The sequence below is a fragment of the Octopus sinensis genome, linkage group LG22 (assembly GCF_006345805.1).
Source record: "Octopus sinensis linkage group LG22, ASM634580v1, whole genome shotgun sequence".
In the NCBI taxonomy this organism is placed as follows: domain Eukaryota; kingdom Metazoa; phylum Mollusca; class Cephalopoda; order Octopoda; family Octopodidae; genus Octopus; species Octopus sinensis.
In genome coordinates, this window is record NC_043018.1 from 16008214 (window position 1) to 16035137 (window position 26924).

At 41.1% G+C, this 26924-nt stretch overlaps 1 protein-coding gene across 3 annotated transcripts in view; it reads left to right on the forward strand.

Moving 5' to 3' along the window:
• LOC115223260 (small subunit processome component 20 homolog) overlaps positions 1 to 26924 on the forward strand; it is an 85509-nt gene that overhangs the window by 13810 nt on the left and 44775 nt on the right. For 2 of the 3 annotated variants that reach the window (XM_029793762.2, XM_036512304.1), the window contains exons 12-27: positions 658 to 795; positions 2380 to 2457; positions 4292 to 4476; positions 5698 to 5826; positions 7202 to 7293; positions 7591 to 7696; positions 10154 to 10307; positions 11947 to 12012; positions 13894 to 14049; positions 15570 to 15726; positions 17300 to 17543; positions 20254 to 20859; positions 21951 to 22041; positions 23387 to 23472; positions 24908 to 25033; positions 25877 to 26019. In XM_029793762.2, the coding sequence (XP_029649622.2) occupies positions 658 to 795; positions 2380 to 2457; positions 4292 to 4476; positions 5698 to 5826; positions 7202 to 7293; positions 7591 to 7696; positions 10154 to 10307; positions 11947 to 12012; positions 13894 to 14049; positions 15570 to 15726; positions 17300 to 17543; positions 20254 to 20859; positions 21951 to 22041; positions 23387 to 23472; positions 24908 to 25033; positions 25877 to 26019 (2557 nt within the window). The remainder of the gene's footprint in view (positions 1 to 657; positions 796 to 2379; positions 2458 to 4291; positions 4477 to 5697; positions 5827 to 7201; positions 7294 to 7590; positions 7697 to 10153; positions 10308 to 11946; positions 12013 to 13893; positions 14050 to 15569; positions 15727 to 17299; positions 17544 to 20253; positions 20860 to 21950; positions 22042 to 23386; positions 23473 to 24907; positions 25034 to 25876; positions 26020 to 26924) is intronic. The other variant, XM_036512303.1, reaches the window with a different exon arrangement.

Here is a 26924-nt window from a genome sequence, read left to right on the forward strand (position 1 = left end):
CTGGTACTTAATTTATCGACCCCGATGAATTAAAAAATCTTGAAGTTTCAGAGGGATTGAGTTCAATGCCCTAATAACCCTCTCGCATTCCATACAGTCTTGCCGGAGGCACGTAAAATGCACCAATCTGATCGTGGCCGTTGCCAGCCTCGCCTGGCACCTGTGCAGGTGGCACGTAAAAAGCACCCACTACACTCATGAAGTGGTTGGCATTAGGAAGGGCATCCAGCTGTAGAAATACTGCCAGATTAGACTGGAGCCTGGTGCAGTCTTCTGGCTTCCCAGATCTCCGGTCGAACTGTCCAACCCATGCTAGCATGGAAAACGGATGTTAAACAATGATGATGATCATCATCGTCATCGCTGCTGCTGCCGTAATTATTATTATTAAAGCAGTGGGCTGACAGAATTGTTAGCGCGGCAAGCAAAATACTCAGTAGCATTTCATCTGCCTTGATGTTCTGAGTTCAAATTCTGCCACGGTCGACTTCTCCTTTCATTTTTTTCAGGGTCCATAAAATGGGTACCAGTTGAGTACTGGGGTTAATATAATAGACTTTTGCCCTCTCCCCCGAAATTGCTGGCCTTGTGCCATAATTTGATGCCATCATTATTACTACTGTTGTTGTTGTTATGCTTCTTCCTTTTCTCCTGCAGGTCCTTTGTATCGTTCTGAAGAGCAGCCTCGACCTTCCAGAGGTTCTGCTCACCAATACCCTCAACTGTGTCTCAAGCTTGCTTCAAGGTTGCCATGAAAAGCTCTCTCCGTCCTCTCTTACCGAAGTCATTAATTTAGTAAGTACACGCAGTATTGCTCGGGTTTGTAAGGGAAATAACTATATAAGCATTTTTAGAGAGTTACTTCCCTTATATTAACCGAGCAAAAATGCATTAAAAATGCAAAAAAATTATGGTGAATTTTTTTTTAAATCGTAGACTCATCGTAGACGCGCGCTGATACCCAGAAGGGCTCGATATAAATCACGACTATAAGATACCTGCTTTTGGTTACACTGCACCGCAAAATGTGGGAGTAAGGAATCTAAATCGTAGGAGACAGACACTCACACACACAACTTCAGTTTTATATATAAAGATTTCAGGCATTGTGATGTAGTGGCCTTCATCTGGTCTGATGTGAGTTTAAGTATTACAGGTGTGGAAATAAATGCAGGTAAAGCAACTCCACTTGGATCTCCCCATCTCACAAGGCCTGGCTCTGATTGCTCTGGGATTCTAGTAAAAGACACGTGCTCCCAGTTGCCACTCAGTGGGACTGAACCTGGAGCTACATGGTTGGGAAGTAGACTTCTTAACCACACAGCCACACCTGCATTAACACACACACACACGTGTATTATATAGTCCCACTGCCTAGCACCTTGGGAATGGATTTGGTAGAAGGAAACTAAAAGAAGCCCATCATGTATGTATACACACACACATCTATGCATACATATATTCTTTTATTCTTTTACTTGGTTCAGTCATTTGACTGCGGCCATGCTGGAGCATCGCCTTTAGTCGAGGAAATCGACCCCAGGACTTATTCTTTGTAAGCCTAGTACTTATTCTATCGGTCTCTTTAGCCGAACCACTAAGTTACAGGTATGTAAACACACCAGCATCAGTTGTCAAGCGATGTTGGGGGGACAAACACGCAAACATATACACACATATATATACATACATATATACGACGGGCTTCTTTCAGTTTCTGCCTACCAAATCTACTCACAAAGCTTTGGTTGCCCCCCCGTGCTATAGTAGAAGACACTTGTCTAAGGTGCCGTGCAGTGGGACTGAACCTGGAACCATGTGGTTGGTAAGCAAGCTACTTATCACACAGCCACTCTTATGCCTATGTATATGTATACATACATACACACAGGCATATATAGTACAAAAATAAAGAAATATAAAGATGAGGTTAAAAAAAAACTCCAGACAAACAAGATGAATTATGTTGATGTTCAGGAAAATTAGAAGTTCTTAATGCTTGGAGCCTGTGTTCTTTTACCGAAAGAAAAGATGAGAAGAGAGAAAATAACAAGTGTCTCAATATCTAATATCTATGTGTGAGTGTATGTTTGTGTTTGTCCCCTACCACCACTTGATAACCAGTATTGGTTTGTTTAAGTTCCTGTAACTTAGAACAGGTTGGCAAAAGGAGATCGATAGAATAAGTATCAGTCTTAGAAAGAAATAAGTACTGGGCCCAGTTTGTTTGATTAGAACACTTCATGGCACTGCCCCAGTATGGCCACAGACTTATGACTGGACCAAGTAAAAGAAAAAATTTTTAAATGTCAATTTAAAAATACAAAAATCTAATTTAATTTAAAAATTTTTTCCTCCCCTTTTTTTAATCTTTTCCAGAGTTTTGGTCACAAGTTTCCATCAAATCAAATTTATCCGTTTGCAAAGACATTATTTACAGAACCGTTTTTTGAAGAGGTCAGTATCTCCAACCATTTCTTATTTTCCATCTCATCTCTAGAATTGAAGGGCCTTAGGGTTAACCTAGCAAAAACCAAAGTCCTTAGTAAGTAGGAAGGCTGTCAAATCACAACCCCCTTCAGGTAAATGGCCCTGCTTGATCTGTAGAAAAGGAATGGGTAGAAACTCCATATGATGTACCTAGTGTAAGCTATGAACACATAGAGGATGCAACAATATCAAAGGAAGGTTAACGGGAAAATAGTTTTTGTGTGTGGCAGATGCAGAGGGGCAATAAACACTGAAGATGCACAGAAAACAGATTCCATCACATGCCAGGGGGAGAAACTAGAAGTAGTAGTTAATAGCTTCTGCTACCTAGGCGACCAAGTCTGTTGTTGGAGTGGCTGCTCTGAGAGTGGGCAAAGTTCAGGGAGCTCCTACCTCTATTGGCAATTAAGGGCCTCTCACTCAGGGTGAAAGGTAGACTGTATGATGCATGTGTACAAACTGCCATGCTACATGGCAGTGAAACATGGGCCATGAATGCCGAGGACATGTGTAGGCTTGAAAGAAAGGAAGCTAGTATGATCTGCTGGATGAGTAATGTCAGTGTGCATATATGACAGAGTGCAAGTGCTCTGAGAGAAAAGTTGGGCATGGGCATAAGAAGCATCAAATGAGGTGTGCAAGAGAGACGACTGCACTGGCATGGCCATGTGGTACATATGAATGAAGGCAGCCGTGTGAGGAAGTGCCACTCCTTAACTGCTAGAAGGAACCTGTAGCGGAAGTAGACTCAGGAAGGCATGGGATGAGGTGGTGAAGCATGACCTTCGAACATTGGGCCACACAGAGGCAATGACAGGAGACTGGGACCTTTGGAGATACACTGCGATTGAGAAGACCCGACGAATAATGTGAGATTGCATGTCCAGCCCTGTTAAGAATACTGATGCATCAAATGATAGGATATGCTTGAGAAGACCTGTTGAGTCAAGAGAAACGGATGTCGTAGCTGGGGCTGGTGCCCCCCCTGGCTAGAAGAATGCTTATAGGGATCAAATGTATGTGCTGTATATTAACTGCCTCTCACCATCAAATCGCTGTCACCTGAACAGGTGCATGGTGTACCACATGTCGGGTGTTGTAGTGATTGCAGATCAACATGAGATGGAGTGTTTTGCTGAAGAACACAACACAGAACCTGATCAAGGAATTGAAACCGTGATCTTGCAATCATGTGTGCTACACCCTAACCACTAGGCCATGTGTCCTCACACAATAATAATACAACCACTACGCTATATGCCCACGGGCATATGGCATAGTGGTTAAGAGCGCGGGCTACTAACCCCAAGATTTCGAGTTCAATTCCAAGCAGTGACCTGAACACCATCACCACCAATAATAATAATAATAATAACATCAAAAAATACCTTAGGAATGAAAACCCAGGTTCGCAATTTCCCCAAGGACCTGAAGAAGGCTGGAGGGTATATCAGCCAAAATGTTGTGTTAACAACAAACAAGGTGAGGACAAATATCCATCGAATGTAAATAATGTAAACAATATAAATAATTCCTCTTCTCTTAACCCTTTAGTGTTCTGATTATTCTATCAAACATAATGCTTATTGATTCCCATTGATTTGAATTAATCATGCATTATCTCATATCTTCAAGATCTTGGTGGTGTAATTACTTAATGTAATTGTAGGGTAGGTGTGAGAGCCTGGATCTGGTCAGTTTGAACATAAAAACAGATTAAATATTTTGGCCGGATATGGCCGGTTTAAATACTAAAGGGTTAAATATAAAACTGAATTCATCCTTTCTCTTTTATTTTCAGTCTGTGCTAGCTTCTTTGATTGGCTTTATTCAAAGCAAAATGGCTGACTCCGTCGACAGCACCAATACGGAAACCCTTATGTTTGTGACAGAGTTGATATCATCCAAGACTATTTCCATTTTTGATGCCAGTCACCTGGAACAACACCAGTGTTATTTCATGGATTTCCACACTTCTGTCAAACGGTAACTAGTTCCAACTTTTCTTTTCATGTCTGTTTCTAAGTAACTGACTTTTTACATGGTTTACAAATTTCTTGAGAAATTAATTAATGGTCTGCTGTGATAAATTCTTGCAGCATTTATTCTCTTTTGGTAGCAATAAACCTGAGACTGTTCCTGGATTCATGATACAAATTTCTTGTTTTAAAATTATCTAAATTAAAACCTTCCTGTTAATTTAAGTTCCAAGCACTAACTTTTACAAGGACAAAGTTATTTTGTTAAATTCTTCGTTTTCAAAATCAGTTGAAACCAAGGCAAAGTATTTCAACTGAAATATGTTGACAAAAGTGTTAAAAGTGGTGCAGTAATTCTTGCTGTGTCTTAAGAATGTGGGGCAGTAAATTTTTGCAGTATTAAGAGCATGGATTTTTGCAGTATGAAGGGCATGAATTTTCTGAGTATTAAGGGTGTGGATTTTTTCAGTATTAAGAGCTTGGATTTTTTCAGTATTAAGGGCATGGTTTATAAATTCTTGTAGCATGAATGAATCTCATCTGATGGGCTTTCCATACAGTTTCCATCTACCCAGTTTTACTCAGAAGGTTTTGTAGGGACACAGGGCTCTGGTAAAAATACTTGCCTAGAATGCCACACAGTAGAATTGAACTTGAGACCTCAGGATGTGAAGTGTATGTCTTAACTATTTGGCCATGCCTACATCATCATCATCATCATCATTGTTTAACGTCCCTTTTCCATACTGGCATGGGTTGGACGGTTTGACCAGGGTCTGGGAAGCCAGGAGGCTGCACCAGGCTCCAGTCTGATCTGGCAGTGTTTCTACAGCTGGATGCCCTTCCTAACGCCAACCACTCCATGAATGTAGTGGGTGCTTTTTACGTGCCACCGGCACAGGGGCCAGAGAAGGCTGGCAACGGCCATGATTGGTTGGTGCTTTTTACATGGCATTGGCCACGTTCAGATGGTGCTTTTTACGTGCTACCGACATGGGTATCAGAACTACAATTTCCCTAGAAGGGTTTGATTGGAGAATACAAAACATTGTGGAATGGAACTCCCACAAGGACTACACCGTTCTTAGGAAGCTCACACTTCTTCCTGCTGAATACCCTTTGTTCCATCAATGTTCCAAACAAGACCATTCTGTCAGTTTGATCGTAAATTCCATCTGTTCTAACAATATTTTTCTTTTTTTCTTTTTATTTTTTCCATATTCCAAAGTTCTGCTGGTTCCAAGCAACAGTACACCTTCCAGGCGTATTTATGGGATTTACTTTCTCCAGACGATCTTGAAGATATCAATCAACTAACTCTGCTGTGGGCTGCTTTGGTTTGCATTCCAAACATTCGGTAAATAGAATATCTATACTTTTATTATCATTATTATTTATTATTATTATTATCATTATTATTATTATCTTTATTATCATTATTATTATTATTTTGTCCATCTTTATGCTCTGAGTTCCAAATCCACCAAGTCTGACTTTGCCTTTCGTCCTTTTAGGATGTGGGAGGGTCAATGAAGGAAGTACCAGTTGAATACTGGGTTCAATATAATTGACTCCCTGCCACCCCTGAACTTGCTGGCCTTGTGCCAAAATTTGAAACCCTTATTATTATTATTATTATTATTATTATTATTATTATTTATTATTTTTTATTATTATTATTATTATATTATTATTATTATTATTATTATTTATTATTATTATTATTATTATTATTATTATTATTATTAAGAAGAAGAAGAAGAAGAAGGTGGTGAATTAGCAGATTTGTAAGCAACGCCAGACAAAATTCTTAGTGGCGTTTTTGTCCATCTTTATGTTCTGAGTTCAAATTCTGTTGAGATTGACTTTGACTTTCATCCTTTCGGGGTCGATGAAATTGAGTACCAGTTAAGTACTGGGGGTGAATATAATTAACTAGCCCCCTCCTCCTGAATTTGTGGAGTTTGGCTTTACCTTTCATCCTTTCAGGGTCAGTAAAATGGGGTACCAGTTACATACTGAGGTTGATGTAATCAACTTGCCCCTCTCCTCAAAATTATGGGTCTTGTACCCAGAATCTTCCTTTCTCTTGAGGTGAGAGACTTTTGGTTGCCATCAGAGGCAAAAGCTCTCTGAATTTTCTCCATCCTATTCTTATTCTGGCAATTACACTTTCCTTGGATCCTTCACCCCCCCCCCCAGCTAATTAGGTTCTCTTGGGAGCAACCCTTACCTTGTTTTGGCATAATGTGATGGTTGTAAACAAGTTTCACCATCATACCAGAGGTGTTGTTCGTTTCCAGCCTTATATGGAAAAGATGTCTGGCTGTGGAGAAGTATTTTCTTACAGGTAAGGGTTGATGACAGGAAGGGCGTCCAGTTGTAGAAAAACTAAAGGCAAGAAGGTAACAGTTACCTTCTTGAGTCATGGCGCCTCACAAGGACCTGCTTCCCCACCTGGACAGGACACTGGTCTGTCGCAGGATGACTCATTTTTGCCAGCTGAGTGGACTGGAGCAATGTGAAATGAAGTGTTTTGCTCAAGAATACAATGTGTTACCCGATCCAGGAATTGAAACCACAATCTTACGATCATGTGTCCAACACCCTAACCACTAAGCCATGTGCCTCCACTGTAGAAAAACTGCCTCAAAGAAATTCCGTCTGATCCATGCAGAACATGGAAACATGGCCGTTAAATGACGAATAATTGTAACGATGTTTATTTCCAGGTGTTCTGATACAGACTTAAGTGTTCTACAGCATACAATTGATGGTCTTTGGTGCCAAGTGACTGAATCTGAAGAGACTTCACCAATCAAAGGTGAGATTATTTGTTATTTTCTTCTGGTTTCTCCACCAAAATCCTGTTTAGATCCCATTATATGGTTTGTGTTTTTTTAAAAACATAAGATGTCAACTTGGCTGTGCATTGAAGAAGTTTTCTCTGTAATCACAAGGTCTTGGGGTCATGGATGCTGTACAGCACCTTGGGAAAGTATCTTGTTTCATGATCCCAGACCAACCAAAGCCTTGTGAATGGATTTCAGAAACAGAAACTGAAAGAAGCCCATTTCATATGTTTTGTGTATAATTCTGATGATTTATTTACCATTTTCAGAGCTACAACTGTCCATTCTTCACGAGGCGGCACTCTGTCTCCATTTTAACGGACTAAAGGAATTCTGGAATTGGATTACTTTTGATAAAATCAAATCTTTACTAAAGTAAGTTCATTGTTGTCTCTTTGTCTTACATTCTTAAGTTTCGTTTTACATGTTTCCGTATATTTGGACAGATCCACTAACATCATTGTGCTTTATTTTCTTTATTGTTATTATATTTCATCTTTCTTTGTTATACCTTCTGTGACTTATCATCTCTCTCTCTCTCTTTATATATATATATATAAAACGTGGTGGCGCAATGGCCCAGTGGTTAGAGTAGCGGACTCGCGGTCGTAGGATCGCGGTTTCGATTCCCAGACCGGGCGTTGTGAGTGTTTATTGAGCAAAAACGCCTAAAAGCTCCACGAGGCTCCAGCAGTGGGTGGTGATCCCTACTGTACTCTTTCACCACTCTTTCTCTCAATCTTTCTTCTGTTGGCCTGCTCGCTTAGCCAGCGGGGTGGCGTCGTTCGAAGGCTTAAACAATGTGAAGCGCATTGTGACCAGCAATGTGTAGCAACATCTGATTGACTGGTCGGTCATGTGATCATGTGATATATAAAACACAAATTAAGTTAGGGGTTATGGGTGCAACCCACTAAGGGATAGTATTTATCCAATATACTGTTGGTAAAGTACCCAAATTCTTAATACATAAATGTTTTTAATTGCAGTGCAATTAACTTATTTATTGAATTAAACAGGTGAAGGTAAAGAAATATTTTACCGTTAATTTATAATTCAAATAAGAAAATGGAGAAACAATTTAGTTTGTTCATCAACTTTTGGATATTAGAATATATATAAGAGAACAAAGTGTACGTACACCGCTATATATATATATATATGTGTGTGTGTATATAACGGGAAGGTTTACGAAAATGAACAAAAGACGAAGGCAGGTGGAGTACAAACAAACAATGTATTAGTATGGCGCTCAGGAATAGAAATAAAACAAGTCTTTTACGTTTCGAGCCTATGCTCTTCAACAGAAAGATACACAGAAAAGAAACAAGGAGAGAAAAAATTGCGTGTAGGGGCTAACGATCCAACATGGCATTCTGGTTTCAGGAGAAGTCAGAGTTTGGAGGTCAAACGTTAGAGGTCAGACGTTAGACCAGTGCTTTTCAAACTTTTTGCTGGAGCGAAACCCCAAGGAAACATTCCACTGGCTCGAGGAACCCCTGTGCAATAATTTAATAGTCTTATGCACACAAATCTGCACAGGAGACTTAAAAGTTACTGCCGATTTTAGCAGTTTTGTAACTTCTTGCGGAACCCCTGGACTGTACTGGCGGAACCCAGATTGAAAACCATTGCGTTAGACACTAGAGGGATAGCAGGGGAGATAACAGGGTCAAGTGAACTTGCCCCAACATGTAGGTGCATGTGTGCATAAGAAATGCAGGGTGTACACAAAGTCATTAGACAAATAGAAAAATTAATTAAAATTACAATGTTAATTGCAGTTTGAAAGATAAACACATAACATTAATTAATAAAGCTTTTAATAAAAGCATTAATGTCATTAAAAAAACTCTGATAATAACATATTAATTTGCAGCAAAATTTTTGTTGCTGCCTTTCCTAAACTTTTCTTAACGACTTTTTGAAAGACTTTGTGGACACCCTGTGTGTGTGTGTGTGTTAGGGCACATGGTTCAGTGGTTAAAGCATCAGGTTTACAATTGTGAGGTTATGTGTTCGATTCCCGAGTCAGGCTGTGTATTGTGTTCTTGAGCAGGACACTTTATTTCACATTTTTTCCAGTTCACTCAGCTGTAGAAATGCGATGTCACTGGTGCAAAGCTGTATCAGCCTTTGTCTTTCCCTTGGATAACATCAGTGGGGTAGAGAAGAAGGGAGGCCCCAGCTTGGCCACAGTCCAATGACTAAGATAAGTAGAAGAATAAAAGAAAAAAAATAATTGTGGGAAGCTGGCTGAAGTGTTAGCACACTGGCCAAAATGGTCAGTGGCATTTTCTCTGGCTCTTTACGCTCTGAGTTCAAATCCCATCAAGGTTGGCTTTGGCTTTCACCCTTTTGGGATCAATAAAACAAAGTACCGATCAAGTACTGGGGTGGGTTTATCAACTACCCACCTACCACTAAAATTTCAGACCTTGTACCTATGTATGGGCGACTGCTGGTCTTCGATAAACAACCTTGCTTGGGAGGGGAAGTTTCTAGGTGCAATCCCATGGTCATTTGTGGCTAAGGGGGCTCTTTACCTATATATATATATATATATATATATGTGTGTGTGTGTGTGTGTATGTGATGGAAAAAGAACTGGTGATAGTGTCACATAAAATGCACCCAGTACACTCTGTAAAGTGGTTGGCATTAGGAAGGGCTGCCACTGTAGAAACCAAGCCAAAACAGACAATGGAACCTGGTGTGGCCCCTGATCTCACCGGTTCCTCTCAAGCCTTCCAACCCATGCCAGCGTGCAAAACGGATGTTAAATGATGGTAATGACGATGCTGTCTCTTTTCTTTTCTTTTTTTCCTTCAGGTGCTGTTCCACCTCTATGCGTGCCCTCCAGATCACCGACCTTTATTTTTTCTTGGCCCAGCAGTCTGAGGGCCAGAAAGACATCACCAACGAAGCTACTTGTCTCACAGTCTTCCCCCTCCTGGAAGCAAACCTGTCACACTATTCTCACACGGTGAGTAAACATTTCCTGCGACAAATTCTTGGACTCATTTGATTCCAATCTACCAGAGGCTGCCTCTAAGTTCCATGGCAGAAGACTATGTTCCTCTCCGAGTAATATTCTTGTGCCAGTGTTTTCAAACTGGTGTGCAAAGCAAGAAAAAATGTCCTGATGCAAGGTTTTTCAAGATAAGATCAAATCTTTTTAACTGAAGATGGTTTCTTGCATGGATCTGATTATTTGTTTCAGTCATTAGACTGTGGCCATGCTGGGACACCACCTTCAAGAATTTTTAGTTGAATAAATCAACCCCAAGACTTACGTTTTTAAAGCCTGGTACTTATTCTATCGGTGTTTGTTGCCAAACCACTAAGTTACAGGGAGGTAGCTACACCAATGCTGGTTGTCAAGCAGTACAGGGTTAGGAGGGTGCACAGACACAGACACATGCATATGACAAGCTTCTTTCAGTTTCCACCTTCCAATCCACTCATGAGGCTTTGGTTGGTTTGGGGCTATAGTAGAAGACACTAGCCCAAGGTGTCATGTATTGAGATTGAACCTAGAGCCATGTGGTTGGGAAGAAAGATTCTTACCGTACATCCACACCTCTGCCTGCAACCAGCAGATATTCTTTGCAAAGAAAGACAGAATTTGCACACAATACAATTTTCTGTGCACAGCCAAAAAGTTAAAAGGAACTTTGGTCTCGGATTTCTTGTGTAACTGTATTTCCTATTTGCTTACCCTTAGGAAGTAGGAAAAATTGCTAATATTTCTTTCAAGTTTTGCTTTTATTACATTTATTCAAACCCCAAAGAATTCCTCTTAACACATGGCTATGATGCTCCCCCACTACTCCTGCTCATCATCAAAGATGCACATACTGTCAGCCACTAAGAAACATGCTCAACTGGTTAAAATCAAGCAAATCTGTGGTATTGAGCAGAATATTTGCTATAATGATATTTCTGCTTCAGCAACTCATAGCTGAATCTGTCTAACATGTAATGGAAAATAGGTCAGTTTGAAGGGAATGGTAGTTGTTTCCTTTGATTTCTAGATAGACACAAAGAAATTATAGCACTTACAGAACAAAGGAGTGGCTGTGTGGTAAGTAGCTTGCATACCAACCACATGGTTCTGGGTTCAGTCCCTCTGCGTGGCACCTTGGGCAAGTGTCTTCTACTATAGCCTCGGGCCGACCAAAGCCTTGTGAGTAGATTTAGTAGACGGAAACCGAAAGAAGCTCATCGTATATATGTATATATATATGTGTGTGTGTCTCTGTGTTTGTCCCCCCAACATCGCTTGACAACCGATGCTGGTGTGTTTACATTCCTGCAACCTAGCAGTTTGGCAAAAGAAACCAATAGAATAAGTACTAGGCTTACAAAGAATAAGTCCTGGGGTTGATTTGCTCGACTAAAGGCAGTGCTCCAGCATGGCTGCAGTCAAATGACTGAAACAAGTAAAAGGGTAAAGCCAAAAAAAAGAAGAGTTTGTTACACAGTTTAATCGGATAAGATATGCCTTCAGTTTATATTTCAACAAAATCATTTTTTATTTTATCAATTCATATTTTAATTATAAATTTTGATTTGCTAATTATTCCTAAAATCAATTTATATTTTGTTTCGTTTTCTTTTAGATTCGTTTGCTGACTCTGCAGATTCTGTCACAGTTCCACTTGAAACTTCCTTTCCTTGAAGATCCTGTAAGTCAAAATAGATTTAGTCACCTGTATTGAGTTCTACAGTTCTTTGTTGCTGTTTGGTTAAGCTACTTTTACCATCTTACTAGTGCATGCAATCACACACACACACACTAACACATACATGAAGGAAGCACTCTGTCAGTTACGACGATGAGGGTTCCGGTTGATCCGAATCATTGGAACAGCCTGCTCGTGAAATTAACGTGTAAGTGGCTGAGCACTCCACAGACACATGCACCCTTACTGTAGTTCTCAGGGATATTCAGCGTGACACAGAGAGTGACAAGGCCGGCCCCTTCAAATACAGGTACAACAGAAACAGGAAGTAAGAGTGGAGTGAGAGAAAGTTGAGGCGAAAGAGTACAACAGGGGTCGCCACCACCCCCTGCCGGAGCTTTGTGGAGCTTTAGGTGTTTTCGCTCAATAAACACTCACAATGCCCGGTCTGGGAATCGAAACCGCGATCCTCCGACCGCGAGTCCGCTGCCCTAACCACTGGGCCATTGCGCCTCCATGACACATACATACACTCACATGCACACACACACATACACACACATTCTGTCTTATCTCTGTTCCTTGGAAATGGATTCTCTTCTATCTCCACCACTCAGGCATTCTTAATCCAAGTTCCTTTGACAGCTCACCATGATTTTAGGTCGTCCAACATTGGTGCTTACCTGGCCTTTTGGTCTTCTATAAGTCCTTCTACATCAGGGGTTTTCAATCATTTCTTATCTCTGGACCCCTTTCATTACTATTTCATTCTGGTGGACCCCCATAGCCTTCACTGTTTAACCCTTTAGTGTTCAGATTACTCTGTTAAATATAATACTTTTTCACTCAAATTGTTTTGAATTAATCATGCATTATCTTATAGCCTTGAGGTTTCAGTGATGTGATTGTTTATTTTTAGCATGACATTGTAGGTTAGGTGTGAGAGGTTAGATATCGCCAGTTTGAATATAAAACATTTAGAATATTTGGGCCAGATATGGCCGGTTTAAACACTAGAGAGTTAAAAGCTAATTTTATAGAAACTTCCTCCAAAATTCCTCTTTTGTTTTTCACACATTAACTCATGTAGGTTGAATTATGTAAAATGGTAGAGAAAGAAACCCAGCTGTTTCTTGCAATACATACCCATGCATACATCTAAAGCGAAATTTTTTTCAGGGGCCCTTAGAATATTGTTGTGGATCCTTAGTTTACTATTTTGTCGCATGGACACCCAAAAGTCTTATATGAACCCTCAGGGGCCATATGGACTCCAACTGAGAACCAGAAACCACTGTCCTACATGGTACTCTATGTGGTACTCACCTGACCTTTAAGGCCTCCTACATGGCATTTAAGTCCTCTTACATAGACCACAAGGCCTTGAAGTCCCATATGGTACTCACTGCAACTTCCCCTTTTCCTTCAAGATACTCACCAAAACTTTCTCTTCTTCTACATGATACCCCTTATGATCAGGGCTGTGGAGTCAGAGTCAAAGACAATTAAGGGGTAGCTGGAGTCGGAGTCGGTAAAACCATATTGACTCCAACTCACAATATCTTTATTCTTAATATAAACCAGTTACAAGATATAGGCCTACTCGGAGTACAAGTGTATGCATATGCTTTGAGATATGTAGGCTACAATCACTTAATTACAGAGGAGTCGGAGTCAAAGTTTTTTGTTTTGACTCCACAGCCCTGCTTATGATACTCTTTCTTTGTAGTACTCACTAAAAGCATGGTGAAGGAGACGTTACTTTTGGCTTGGTACAACACCAGGTTTCTTGAAAGAACACAAAACCCTCAATCCCTGACCATCGCTGTCTCCTTAAGGATCTCCTGGTTTTCTCTTCTCATCTTTCTGTTAATTTTTTTTCAGAGTCTGAGCCAACCAGGAGTTTTCAGAATTTGTTTGGATGCTGAGAAAATTCCTCCAACAGTTCATGACTTCAGGGAAACTTTGAGACATCTGCAGTACCTTGATGCCAAACTTGTCGACCGTAATATTCCTGTAGTGAACCCTCGTTTTGAACAGGTTAGTTGCAACATTCTTCATTTCTTTTTTGTTTCTTTTTTTTTTTTGTCATTTTTAAATTCAGAGAGAGAGAGAGAGAGAGAGAGCATTGTTCTGGGAGAACTTTTAGAGCATCAGACAAAATGCCTTGCAATATTTGTCCTGGCATCACAATATGTTCTGAGTTCAAACCCTGGCAAGGTCAACTTTGCTATTTATCTTTCGGAATTGATAAAATAAAAGTACCAGTGAACTATTGGGGTCAGTGGTATCAATGGTTGCCCACCACCGCTGCTTAACAACCAGTGTTGGTTTGTTTACGTCCCAGCATAGTAGACTGGCAAATAAGTACCAGGCTTAAAAGATAGAAAAGTACTGTGGTCTCTCTTTACTCTTTTACTTGATTCAGTCATTTGACTGCGGCCATGCTGGAGCATCGCCTTTAGTCGAGCAAATCGACCTCGGGACTTATTCTTTGTAAGCCCAGTACTTATTCTATCGGTCTCTTTTGCCGAACCGCTAAGTGACGGGGACATAAACACACCAGCATCGGTTGTCAAGCAATGCTAGGGGGACAAACACAGACACACATACATATATATATACATATATACGACGGGCTTCTTTCAGTTTCCGTCTACCAAATCCACTCACAAGGCATTGGTCGGCCCGGGGCCATAGCAGAAGACACTTGCCCAAGGTGCCACGCAGTGGGACTGAACCCGGAACCATGTGGTTGGTTAGCAAGCTATTTACCACACAGCCACTCCTGCGCCTATTTGTTTGGTTTGAACCTTTCAAAGCGATGCCCCAGCCTGGCCGCAGTCTAATGACTAAGACAAGTAGAAGAATAAAAGAAAAAAATAATTGTGTGAAGCTGGCTGAAGTGTTAGCACACTGGCCAAAATGGTCAGTGGCATTTTCTCTGGCTCTTTACACTCTGAGTTCAAATCCCATCAAGGTTGGCTTTGGCTTTCACCCTTTCGGGATCAATAAAACAAAGTACTGATCAAGTACTGGGGTAGGTTTAACAACTGCCCACCTACCACTAACATTTCAGACCTTGTACCGATAGCCACAAGAATTATTATTATTATTATTATTATTATTAAAGTGGCATCCTGGAGAAAATGCTTACAAGCATTTTGTCTGTCTTTAGGTTCTGAGTTTAAATTCTGTCGGGACCAACTTTACCTCTCATCCTTTTGGGGTCAATAAAACAAGTACCAGTTGAGCGCTGGGGATTGGTGTAATCAACTTAGCCCCTCTCCCGAAATTGCTGGCCTTGTGTCAAAATTTGAAACCATTATTATTATTATCATTATTATTATTCCTCCGAGGTCGACTTTGCCTTTCATCCTTTCGGGGTCGATAAATTAAGTACCAGTAACGCACTGGGGTCGATGTAATCGATTTAATCCCTTTGTCTGTCCTTGTTTGTCCCCTCTATGTTTAGCCCCTTGTGGGTAATAAAGAAATATTTTATTATTATTATTAGTCCATCTGTTTCTCTCTATTTTAATGATCTTTTCTAATTTCAGGTTCCTCTTCGTTATCTCATTGGTAATTTATTTATTAATTTCAAACCAATTTGGGAACCAGTTCACAGATTGATTGCTTCCCATGCTCTCTCGATGGCGAAAGATTCTTTCTGGGAAGTCTATGGAAGCCATTTGGACAAATGTGCTTCAGTTTGTGGTAATTTTTTAATTTTTTTTTTCCACTTTGTTAACCGTTTCTGAAGTCAGCCACTTTTTTTGTAGACTTTTCCTCTCTTTTGCCTAAACAGTCCACCAGTCACCTTCACGACCGCTGCCACCCTCACCACCACCACCATCACTTCCACTACCATCTCCACTACCACCACCACCATCACTTCCACTACCATCTCCACTACCACCACCACCATCTCCACCTCCACCACTACCACCACCTCAACTATCACTATCACCATCTCCACTATCATCACTACCATCACCATCACTACTATCACCATCTCCACTATCATCACTACCATCACCATCACTATTATCACCATCACCACTACACCATTATTACCATACCCACTTCTCTTCCCTTTGGAAAGGAATGAATGTCACAGATTCTTATTGCTGTTCCCTATAAGTTTTTATCCTTAATTTTAAGTACGGAAAGTGGAAGATATTCCTGGAATCCAGATTCAAGCCTGGACTGAGTTTGCTTCATATAATGTCTAAGGAGGAATCGGAGAAGCAATACAGTAAAAACTAGCTTTGAATAAATGAAATTCTCTGTTTTGGTGCAGTTTTTTTACACCTGTATACACCTGCCTTGCACACACACACACACATATATAATATGGCAAACCTCAAAGCCATGAGATAATGCATGATTAATTCAAAACAATGTTGAGTAAATAAGGATTACATTTGACAGAGTAATCTCAATGCTAAATGGTCAAACCAGCCAGATCCAGACCAGATATTCAAGCTGACTAGATCTGATCTTTCACACCTACCCAACATTGTCATTCTAAACAGAAACAGTCACATCATTGAGATTTGAAAGCTATGAGATAATACGTGATTAAATTGCAATGATGTGAATAATCAAACTTTACATTTGACAGAGTAATCTGAATGCTAAAGGCTTAAACTAGCCATACCTGGCCCAGATATTCTACCTGTTTTATATGCAAACCAACCAGATCCAGCCTCTCACACCCACCCTACAATGTCATTCTAAAAATAGACAGTAGGCGCATGAGTGGCTGTGTGGTAAGTAGCTAGCTAACCAACCACATGGTTCCGGGTTCAGTCCCACTGCGTGGAACCTCGGGCAAGTGTCTTCTGCTATAGCCCCGGGCCGACCAATGCCTTGTGAGTGGATTTGGTAGACGGAAACTGAAAGAAGCCTGCCGTATATATGTATATATATGTATATCCGTGTGTGTGTTTGTCCCCCTAGCATTGCTTGACAACCGATGCTGGTGTGTTTACGTCCCCGTCACTTAGCGGTTCGGCAAAAGAGACCGATAGAATAAGTACTGGGCTTACAAAGAATAAGTCCCGGGGTCAAGTTGCTCGACTAAAGGCGGTGATCCAGCATGGCCGCAGTCAAATGACTGAAACAAGTAAAAGAGTAGCGTCATCAAAATCTCAAAGCTATGAAATAATGCATGATTAATTCAAGGTTTAATATTCTCATTAAAATATATCTTAAGATTGTCTTGTTTTTCACTTTTGAAGCAGCAGGCATTAAATTTTTTTTTTTTTTTTCCTACCGTTTCTAGAGGGAAGTGTTCCGGCTCCGAGCGTTATGACAACTTTTGAGATTGAAGAGAACGAGGAGGAATCTTCCATCCATTCGGATTTACTTCAACTTTTAATGGAGCAAGATTCCAGACCGAAATCGGACTTACTTAAACCGGACATGGAATTTTTCCGTGAACATTTGTGGAAAAACATGTTGCTTTTTCCGCAAGTTTGTGAAGGAAACTCAAAACTACTGTCCTCCGTCTTGTTTAGATTTGTCAGGTATGTCCAAAATCTGTCTCTCATCAGTTCCATGGCAATGGCACTGAAATATTGGTCTTGAATTTTGACACGAGGCCAGCAATAGTGGGGTAGAGGATAAGTTGATTACATCACCCCAGTGTACAACTGGTACTTAATGACCAGGGCGGCGAGCTGGCAGAAACGTTAGCACGCCAGGTGAAATGCGTAGCCATATTTCGTCCGCCGTTACGTTCTGAGTTAAAATTCCGCCGAGGTCGGCTTTGCCTTTCATCCTTTCGGGGTCGATAAATTAAGCACCAGTTACGCACTGGGATCGATGTAATCGACTTAATACCTATGTCTGTCCTTGTTTAGCCCCTTGTGGGTAATAAAGAAATAGGTATTTCGTCTGCCGTTACGTTCTGAGTTCAAATTCCACCGAGGTCGACTTTGCCTTTCATCCTTTCGGGGTCGATAAATTAAGTACCAGTTACGCACTGGGATCGATGTTATCGACTTAATACCTATGTCTGTCCTTGTTTGTCCCCTCTGTGTTTAGCCCCTTGTGGGTAGTAAAGAAATAGGTACTTAATGATCCTGAAAGGATAAAAGGCTAAGTCAACCTTGGTGGAATTTGAACTCGGAATGTAAAGATGGGGAATTAGCCTCTAAGCATTTTACTCAGCATCCCTTAAACCATCAAAATATTTTGTTACAGTTAGCTTCATATTTCAGTATTTCATCATCCTCATCATTTAACATCCGTTTTCCATGCTGGCATGGGTTGAACAGTTAGGAGTTGGTAAGGCCGAGAGCTGCAGCTAGTTCTGTTGTTTGTTCTGATATGGTTTCTATGGTTGGATGCCTTTCCTAATGCCAACCACTTTACAAAGTGTACTGTGTGCTTTTTATGTGGCACCAGCACTGACAGGGTGACCAAGTATCTGCAAGATAAGCAATACATAGGCAGAAAAAAAAAAGCCCCCCCCCCCCTGGCCTCAACTGGGAGTCGAGGGAGTAATATTGGGGTGGTGGTGGCTTTGTGCCAGTTGAGAGATTAAAGGTATAGAGGGTACAGAGATTAGTGTCTTGCTGGATTATCCAGCCGGAAAAGGAAAGACAATGAGTTTGAGAGTAAGATAAGAAGAGCGATAATGAGAGAGATGATGGTGAAGATTTGTTGAGACATACCCTTGAGGGATTTTGGGGATGGTGAGAATAGGTCATATCATCATCATCATCATTTAGCGTCCGCTTTCCACGCTAGCATGGGTTGGACGGTTCAACTGGGGTCTGGGAAGCCAGAAGTCTGCACCAGGCCCAGTCTGATCTGGCAATGTTTCTACGGCTGGATGGCCTTCCTAACGCCAACCACTCTATGAGTGTAGTGGTTGCTTTTTACGTGCCACCGGCACAGGTGCCAGATGGGGCTGGCAAACGACCACGGTCGGATAATAATAATAGTCCTTTCTACTGTAGGTACAAGGCCTGAAATTTTGGGGCAATGGATGGGGGACTGGTCGATCATATTGATCTCAGTGGTTCACCGGTACTTAATTTATCATAAGGCGGCGAGCTGGCAGAAACGTTAGCACGCCGGGCGAAATGCTTAGCGGTATTTCGTCTGCGTTACGTTGTGAGTTCAAATTCCGCCGAGGTCGACTTTGCCTTTCATCCTTTCGGGGTCGATAAATCAAGTACCAGTTACGCACTGGGGTCGATGTAATCGACTTAATACCTATGTCTGTCCTTGTTTGTCCCCTCTGTGTTTAGCCCCTTGTGGGTAATAAAGAAATAGGTACTTAATTTATCGATGCTGAAAGGATGAAAGGCAAAGTTGAACTCAGAACGTTAAGATGAATGAAATAATAATAATAATAATAATGTTTGTCTGTCAACAATAACCAGGACATCACACGGGAGATGAAGATGGGTCGCAGTGCATCCGATTGTGCCTGCTCGGAAGTTTCTGCTGCTGGTCACGCACTGGTGGTCTGTTTTGCTAAGAATGAAGACAAGGAATTGACTCTGGACTTGCGCAGCGATTGTTTTCTTTGTGTTCCTGCATCATCATCATCATCATCATCATCGTTTAACGTCCGTTTTCCGTGCTAGCACGGGTTGGATGGTTCGACCGGGGTCTGGGAAGCCAGTAGCTGCACCAGGCTCCAGTCTGATCTGGCAGAGTTTCTACAGCTGGAGGCCCTTCCTAACGCCAACCACTCCGGTTTGTCTTTTTTTTGTTAGGTATTGTTTCATGTTTTATTTTCCTTCTCAACCCCCCCCCCCATCCTGAGTCCAGTTCTTCTGTAACACATCAGTTGGTCTTCTTGCCAATCTCAGAGTAAGGTGGTGGTGGTGGTGGTTCACTAGGACTTGGCATGTACACATTGTGAGGGTTAGCAGGGTTGTAGTAGGCACTTGACGCTGCTGCTTCTTGCATACATATGTAAAAGCTCTGAGTCTACTCTCTGTGGCATGGTTGGTGTTAGGAAGAGCGTCCAGCTGTAAAATCTCTGCCAAAACAAACACTGTAGCCTGGGGTAGTTTTTCTACCTGGCCAGCTCCTGTCAACTATTCTACCCATGCATGGAAGATGGGATGTTAAACGATGATGATGATGATGATGATAATGTATATAAACACACACATGCACACATATCTGTGTGTACATATACACATACGTGTATAAAGACACGCATGCAATCACACATCTGTAGTTTTTTTTTTTTCTTGTTGTGTTTTACAGAAATGAATATTACCAAGTGGATACGGAAAGTGCAGCATTGCAGAATATCATGTGCAAGGAATGGCGCCAGCGTAAAGAGAGGAGCTGGGATAAGGGTGAAAGTGATGAAGAGGAAGAGGCGGTGGAGGAGGAAGCGGAAGATGAGGAGGTGGAAGAAGAAGAAGTGATGGCAAGTGAAGATGTTGAAGATGATGATGTTGATGATGATGATGAAGAGAGTGGTTATGAGGAGGAGGATGGTGGTGGTGGTGGTGGCAGTGATGTTGAAGAAGAAGAGGAGGAGGAGGAGAACAGTGGTGATGATGATGAGGTGAAGGTGGAGGATATGAATACTGAAGAGGAGCCAAGGGAGACAAATGAGGATGGAGAAGTAAAGGAAGAGGAGGAAGAAGGGAAAATGGATGGTGAGGAGGAGGAAGAAGGGAAAATGGATGTTGAGGAGAAGGAAGAGGAGGAAAAAGAAATGGAAACACCAAAGAAGAAGAAGAAGAAAAGGAATAGGAAGAAGAAAGCAAAGCAGGAACAAGATGAAGGCCACAACGAAACTGCTGCTCCTGCTCTTGTTGCTACTACAAAAGTACGTAAGCAGGAACCAGCAATCCTCAAGTAAGTTCTATGTCCAATTATACGCGTGTGTGTGTGTGTGTGTGTGTGTGTATATATATGTGTGTGTATATGTGTGTGAGTGCAGTGTGTATATATTTGATTAATGAGAAAGATGGAAGACATGAGAATGTTTATTGATTGCTACGATTGTCTTGACCCAACTGGTATTGATCCCCCATGGGTGGGGTTATGAACATTCTTGTATCTTCCATACCAGGTGTATACCATATGATTTATTGTCTTATATATCTAATCAAGCAAAGTAAAATCGCAGGTGGCATCAGATACGGACATGTCCCCTGCATCCCTCTTTGGCTGAGTGATCCTTGTCATGCAGGATTTTGGGTGCTGGCGCCAAGTAAATGCACTCCTGTCGTGCTGGAATATTACATCATCAGAGACTGATGCTAGTGTGAGTTGGGTGGATTGGCAGGTTCCACTGAGGACTGCATTGAGGTCCACTGTCCATTTTGACATAGTTTCTACAGCTTGATGCCCTTCATAATGCCAACCAGTTTACAATGTGTACTGGGTGCTTTTACATTGCACCTGCACAGGTACTTTTGTATGTGGCACCATCACTCCTCTTATGTGGAATCTGCATATGTGCCTTTTATATAGTGCCAGCACGGATGCCTCTAACATGGCACCAGTACGGGTACCATGTTATGTGGCATAAGCGTGGGTACCTTTTACTACGATTTTGTTAATTGTCTTTGGGGTGCCTGGGTAGTCGCGAACAGACATAGACAAACCTTCTCAGTCCTTCCATCTCAGCCATAAGGTGACAGCTGGAAGGGGAAGAGAGAGAAAGAGAAATGGGGGTTGCACCAACATTCAGGTAGGACTCATTTATGGCTAAGTAGGAGATAAAGAGTGCTGCTCAAAAGACAACACAGCACCCTGTCCAGGAATTGAACCCATTGTCGTTATGATTGTATGGTCAGTCCCCTAACCCCTAGGCCATATACATTTATAGAAACTGGAGAAACAGTGTTGGCTATTTTCCCCCCTTTAATGTCTAAATGTGATCTCACCTGTTCTAGTATATTTTCTTCTTCATTTCCTTCTCGTTTCTCTTTCAATTCCAGGCAACTGTTGAACCATTTCGTCTTGTTCTCCAAATTCAAACATGGTGGTTCCTTGCATCAATCTCATCAGTTGAAGGAACTCTACAATAAGGTAACTGTCCCAAACATAAGTTAATATAACTCTACAGTAAGGTAACCTGTCCTTAACCCTTTCGTTACCGTATTTATTTTGAGATGCTCTGTGTTTCTTTCAATTATTTTAAGTATAGCAAAGAATTTAGTAAAATGACTTAGTTATCATTAAGCTAGTGTTAAGAACATAAATTGTGACTGAGGTTTGGCAGAAGATTTTAATTCAGAATGCTTGAAAACAAAACATTTGTATTACAGAGCCAGAGCCGGTTTCAGCCAGGTTGGTAACGAAAGGTTTAACATAGTTAATATAATGTATTTGATGGCATACAAGATGCACCATTCTAAAATAAAAAAAATGCCTCAACTCACCCTGGGGCCTATATGTAAAGATGGGCCTTCATTTCATGCTTTAATGATGTAAAAACTTCTCTGTTTCTAGAATATGCTCTGCTGAGCTTGCTTTGTATCTAATATGCCAGGACATCTTTTATGCCATCAAATATGGTCGGTAACTCCTACAAACTAACTTTGCAATAAAACAACATATCCAAAACAACTTTACATATTTAGCAATTTAGTATTTAAACCAGATACTTACTCTTTTACCTGTTTCAGTCATTTGACTGTGGCCATGCTGGAGCACCGCGTTAGTCGAGCAAATTGACCCCAGGACTTATTCTTTGTAAGCCTAGTGCTTATTCTACCGGTCTCTTTTGCTGAACCGCTAAATTATGGGAATGTTGAACACACCAGCATCGGTTGTCAAGTGATGTTGGGGGACAAATACAGACACAGAAACACACACACACACACACATACATATACATATATGCATATATACGACGGGCTTCTTTCAGTTTCCGTCTACCGAATCCACTCGCAAGGCTTTGGTCGGCCCGTGGCTATAGTAGAAGACACTAGCCCAAGGTACCACGCAGTGGGACTGAACCCGGAACCATGTAGTTTATAAGCAAGCTACTTAGCACACAGACACTCCCACGCCTATGGATAGAATTTACTGAGGCAGATTTTCTACAACTGGTTTGTAACTTAGCGGTTCGGCAAAAGAGACCGATAGAATAAGTACTAGGCTTACAAAGTATATAAGTCCTGGGGTCGATTTACACACCTAACGGTGCTGCTCCAGCATGGCCACAGCCACATGAATGAAATAAGTAAAAGTGGACATAATGATGATGATGTCTTACTTCTGCTCTGTCTTCCATTCCCTCCGTCCTCTCCACTTCCACCCTGTCCTGCCCTACATCATCTCATTTGTCTCCCAATTCCCCCTCCTTCCTCTCCCGTCTTGTCCTCTCTCCCAACTTGCATTGACTCCGTTTTCTCTCTCATCTCTTCAGTTTCTTCAACATCGAGATCTGAAAGTTCAGAAGATGGCGTTCGAGTGTCTCATGACTTTCCCAAACAAAGACGTCAACCCTTACAGGTGAGTTCCACTCTTTCATCTCTCTCTCTCTTTCTCTCTCTCACTCTCTCCCTCTCTTTCTCTCCCTCTCTCACTTTCTCTCTCTCTCTCTCACTGTCTCATTTCAATTCTTTCTCTCTTCTCTCTCACTCTCTCCCTCTCTTTCTCTCTCTCTCTCACTTTCTCTCTCTCTCACTGTCTCATTTCAATTCTTTCTCTCTCCTCTCTCACTCTCTTTCATCTTTTTCTCTCTCCTCTCTCTCTCACCATCTTATCTCTATTTCACTCCTTTCTCTCTCATCTCTCTCTCTCTCTCTTTCCTCTCTCACACACACTCTCTCACTGTCTCATTTCAATTCTTTCTCTCTCCCCTCTCGCTCCCTTTCATCTTTTTCTCTCTCTCACCATCTCATCTCTATTTCAATTCTTTCTCTCTCATCTCTCTCACTCTCTCCCTCTCTTTCTCTCTCTCTCTCTCACTGTCTCATTTCAATTTTTTCTCTCTCCCCTCTCGCTCTCTTTCATCTTTTTCTCTCTCCTCTCTTTCTCACCATCTCATCTCTATTTCACTCCTTTCTCTCTCATCTCTCTCTCCTTCGTCTCTCTCTCTCTCTCTCATTTCTTTCTCTTCTCTCTCTGTCTCTTCTGAGTAAATCTCATAGACCCCCACCCCCCACCCATCCACCCCATTTTCAGTATACTTGTGTCTGTTTTACTTTTGATATTCTGCTCTAATTGTCACCAGACATCTCTGACACACAGACAGCATTGTTTGTTCTCAATCATCCATGAAAATACTCAGACCAGTCGGAATGTCATTAACGTATATATACACTATATATACACTATTTATACGCCCTTAGCCTTTATACTTAACTAAACACCATGCTGCCAGTAAAAATATTTCTTAAACATACACACATACCTTCTGCTATATAGTGATGGTCTTGTTGGTTACTATGGTGACAACACTCTATCTTTCACACACACACCACACACACACACACACACTCTCTCTCACTGAATTTCCCTCATCAACAACAACAACATAGTTAAAGAAATTTTTTAAAGTCTTTGTTGTGTTGTCTCTATGTTGAAAGGCATGCAGAGACGCACAGACATACAAACAATAGAAATAACTATCTGTATTGTTAGATAATGAAATTCTTTCTTATTTGAAGTCTGTGTTGTATCAGCAGACATGCACTTGTAATTCTCACATTTCTAATCAAAACTAGTTCGTTACTATGGTGACAACACTATCTATCTCTCTTTCATACACTCCATCTCACTGTATTTCTCTCCTCCCCTTCTTCCCCTCCTTCACATATATATCTTGTGATAGACAGATCAGCTTCGCTTTTATATAAGATTTCTACAAAATCATTTATTTTATTTGTTTGTTTTGTTTATTTGATAAATATTTTTAGAATCACAAATTTTTTTTTTTTTTCAGGGAGAATCTGATTCATATTCTGGAAAATAAAGGATTCCGTGCTGAATTAGCTCGTTTCAATTTGGACTCCAGTTGTTGCATTCTAAAGAAGGAACATCGCACTAGTGTCTTTCAAATATTGTCCAGGTAAGACTCGGTGATATGTGGAGGCGCGTGGCTTAGTGGTTAGGGTGTCAGCATCATGATCGTAAGATTGTGGTTTCGATTCCTGGACCGGGCGACGTGTTGTGTTCTTGAGCAAAACACTTCATTTCACGTTGCTCCAGTTCACTCAGCTGGCAAAAATGAGTAACGCTGCGATGAACTGGCGTCCCATCCAGCTGGGGAACAGATACGACATTGAAACCGGGAAACTGGGCCCATGAGCCTGGCTAGGCTTTAAAAGAGCGCATTTATTTAGTTTTTAAGACTTGGTGAAGGCAGTTATGGTGGTTGCTGTTGATGTTTGTTTGTTTGTTGAGCGAAGTGGTCTTCGTTCCATTAGTGGAAGAAGTCCGAAACGTGGACATGGCTCTGTGGTAAGAAGTTTGCTTCCTAGTTACATGGTTCTAGGTTTAGTCCCACTGTGCGGCACATTGGGCAAGTGTCTTCTACTCGAGCCTCAGGTTGACCAAAGCCTTGTAGACAGAAACTGAAAGATGCCTGTCGTGTATATGTATATCTAAGTGTCTGTGTCTTTGTGTCTACGTTTGTCGCCCCCAACTACTTGACAACCAGTGTTAGTGTGTTTACGCCCCCATAACTTAGCAGTTCAGCGGAAGGGAGCAATAGAATAAGGACCAGGTTTTAACAAAAATTTTGGAGTTGATTCATTCAACTAAAATTCTTTAAGGCCGTGCTCCAGCATGGCCGTAGTCTGATGACTAAAACATGTAAAAGAATTAAAGAAAAGACGGGAGATGATCTTGTTTTTTTTTTTTTCTTTTCATTTCTATTACTGATGAGTATTGTGTTCGTTTTGTATTAAAGGATACTCTGTGGAGTTTTGAAAAACAAGAAAACACCTGAGTCAAAGAAAGGACAGGTGTTCACCTTCTTTTGTGGCTGCAGTCTCCAAGAAAGAATTAATTTTGTTGAAGTCGTCTTAAAGCCATGGTTGGATTTCTCGGCAAGTAAGTCCTGTTTTATTCTTCTCATTCTACTTGTCTTGAAAAGTGCAGAGCTGCCGGATAGTTTATCAGCAGAGGAATTTCAACATATGTCACCGCTTTTTTTTTCTTTGGTTTTCATGTGAACGCACCGAGTGTAAATATATATCTGCAAGCTGGGCTGTTTGGTTGAGAAGTTTACTTTGAATCTACATTGTTGAGGGATTGGGTTATACCATAATTAATGCAAAATTATTCATATTAACTGACATAGGTGGTTTAAATTGAATGTGTTCTCCCCTATTCTTCTTTGAGACCTTTAAGCTCTTTTGTCCTGCAGATTACAAGGCAACCTAACTGGTGCTGGTGCCACAATACAAAGAAAGCACTTAGTACATTCTGTAAAGCAGTTGGCATGAGGAAGGACAGACATCCAGCTATAGAAATCATGCCAAAAGAGAGACAATGGATCTCCCTGGGGCTGTCCTGACTCATCAGATCTTGTTCAACTGTTAAACCCATGGAAAGTGGATGCAATATGATGAAGAGGAGGGACTGACATCGGTGGTTCAAATAGTACATGTCTCTTTCCTATTCTTCTTTGAGTTATGGAAACCTTTAAGCTCTTTAGTCCTACAGATGACATGGCAACCTAATTGGTGCTGGTGCCACAAAGAAAAAATAGCATTCAGTACATGATACATTCTACATTATTTACATTCGATGGATAATTGTCATCTTGTTTGTTGTTAACATGTTTCGGCTGATATACCCTCCAGCCTTCATCAGATGTCTTGGCGAACTGGCAGAATCGTTAGCACGCCGGGCGAAATGTGTAGCCGTATTTCGTCTGCCGCTACGTTCTGAGTTCAAATTCCGCTGAGGTCGACTTTGCCTTTCCTCCTTTCGGTGTCGATAAATTAAGTACC